This window comes from Monoraphidium neglectum (assembly GCF_000611645.1).
Source record: "Monoraphidium neglectum strain SAG 48.87 unplaced genomic scaffold scaffold04989, whole genome shotgun sequence".
Lineage (NCBI taxonomy): Eukaryota > Viridiplantae > Chlorophyta > Chlorophyceae > Sphaeropleales > Selenastraceae > Monoraphidium > Monoraphidium neglectum.
The window spans coordinates 1-1,595 of record NW_014008641.1 but is presented as its reverse complement, the minus strand read 5'-3'; the positions used below and the strand labels follow the sequence as shown (position 1 = coordinate 1,595).

General features: G+C 64.1%; 2 protein-coding genes across 2 annotated transcripts; one reads left to right on the top strand and one right to left on the bottom strand.

Moving 5' to 3' along the window:
- Positions 1-292: 292 nt before the first annotated feature.
- On the top strand, positions 293-702 carry MNEG_15057 (hypothetical protein; the record flags this gene model as incomplete). The annotated part of the gene is made up of 2 exons (XM_014036473.1): positions 293-342; positions 489-702. The coding sequence occupies 2 exons, from the start codon at positions 293-295 to the stop codon at positions 700-702; spliced, it is 264 nt and encodes an 87-aa protein (XP_013891927.1).
- A 60-nt stretch (positions 703-762) lies between these two features.
- MNEG_15056 (hypothetical protein) lies at positions 763-1,347 on the bottom strand (the record flags this gene model as incomplete). The annotated part of the gene is made up of 2 exons (XM_014036472.1): positions 763-772; positions 911-1,347. The coding sequence occupies 2 exons, from the start codon at positions 1,345-1,347 to the stop codon at positions 763-765; spliced, it is 447 nt and encodes a 148-aa protein (XP_013891926.1).
- Between the last annotated feature and the right edge of the window lie 248 nt (positions 1,348-1,595).

Here is a 1,595-nt window from a genome sequence, read left to right as displayed (position 1 = left end):
CCAAATGCAGACAAAGGAGATAGGCTACGGTGTATCGCAAACCTTTGGTACATTCAAACAGCAGCGCGTCAGGCGGGACACAAGATGGAGCTTCCCGGGGACTGCCGCGCTCTACACAGCGACCCGGGCCGCAACTGAAGCCGGATCAACAGCCACGCGCACACACCAGCGCCATCCGAGCCGAGAACCCCGATGGCCAGAGCAGGCGTTGCACGGCAACCTCGTCCTGCTTATACAGCCGCCTCACGCCCTGTGCTCCATGAAGTCTGATATCTCGTGAGCCATCAGGTCGATGCGGCCGCGGTACGCGCGATCTGGGCTGTACATCCCGAGGTTTGACACGTGGGAGGTGTACAGGCACGCGAAGCGGTCCATCTGGAGTTGAGGTGATCAAGGTGGTTGGGGGCCGGAGACAAGGTGCGTGTGAGGAAGGCAAGGGGATCGGGAAGGGGATGTAGGGAGAGAGATGGGCGGCGGACACCTTGCAGGCTAGGGGAGCTGGCGCGGCCCCTCCACACCCGTCCGGCGTGTGCGGCGGAGGGCACGGCGACCTCCTCGCGTCTCGGGGTTGCCAGTCCGAGGGCTGTGTTGTCAAGTCAAAAGCAGCAGCAGCAGCAGCAGCAGCAGCAGCAGCAGCAGCAGCAGCAGCAGCAGCAGCAGCAGCAGCAGCAGCAGCAGCAGCAGCAAACATTAGGTGTATAGCAATGAGTTTGTCAGGTCATCATCTGACAAGACCCGGACCCCCTGCAGCCTGTACGCTGATCATTGAGTCCTTGATTACTAACAGCTCCTGCAACGGCTGGCTGATCTGCGCACCGTTGACATAAGCATGCACTTACTCGCTCACTCCCATACACACGCACACACACACGCACACGCGCGCACGCACAAACCGCACACACTCACACACATGCCAAAGCAGACGAACGACTCCACCCTGACACCGCCCACCTGGTGTGCGTATCGTGAGTTCTGGTAGCCGGTCTTGAGCAGCCGCCCCCACACGGGGTGGAACGCCTCGTGGTACGCCCGCAGCAGCGCGGTGTGCTGCCCCTTCACCGCCGCGCGCCGCTGCCGCAGCGCCTCCAGCGCCGCGCGGCGCGCGTCGGGGTGGTGCTGCCCGGCGTCGGGCTGGGAGTGCTGCTGCTGCTGCTGCTCCTCGGGGCTCTGATGGTGGAGCCGCCGCTCGTGCGTTGCGGCACCGTTGCCGTTGCCGTTGCCGTTGCCGTTTCCGTTGCCGTTGGCGGCGGGGATGAGGGGAGCACTGCTGTCCAGGCTCAGGTCGTCGCTGTGCGCGATCTGCCACTCGAGGCGCTCGATCTGGTCCGCCAGCTCGTCCCTTTCCATGGCAAGGCCAGTGGAACGTTTGTAGTCAGTGTGTGCATGGAGATGGTCATCGGACGATGCGTGTGGGCGCAAGCGTGCGTGTGGGCGCCAGCGGCTGGTACCTTCGGTTGGTGCATGCAGCGGTGCGTGACTCTGCCTTCAGCGCGTCAGCCCAGGCGCTGCCCCCCGGGCTCCGCAGCGCACCTCTCCTCCCTGAGTGTCCGCAGCTCCCTCTGCAGCTTGATGCTGTGTGATGCCACCTCCAGCTC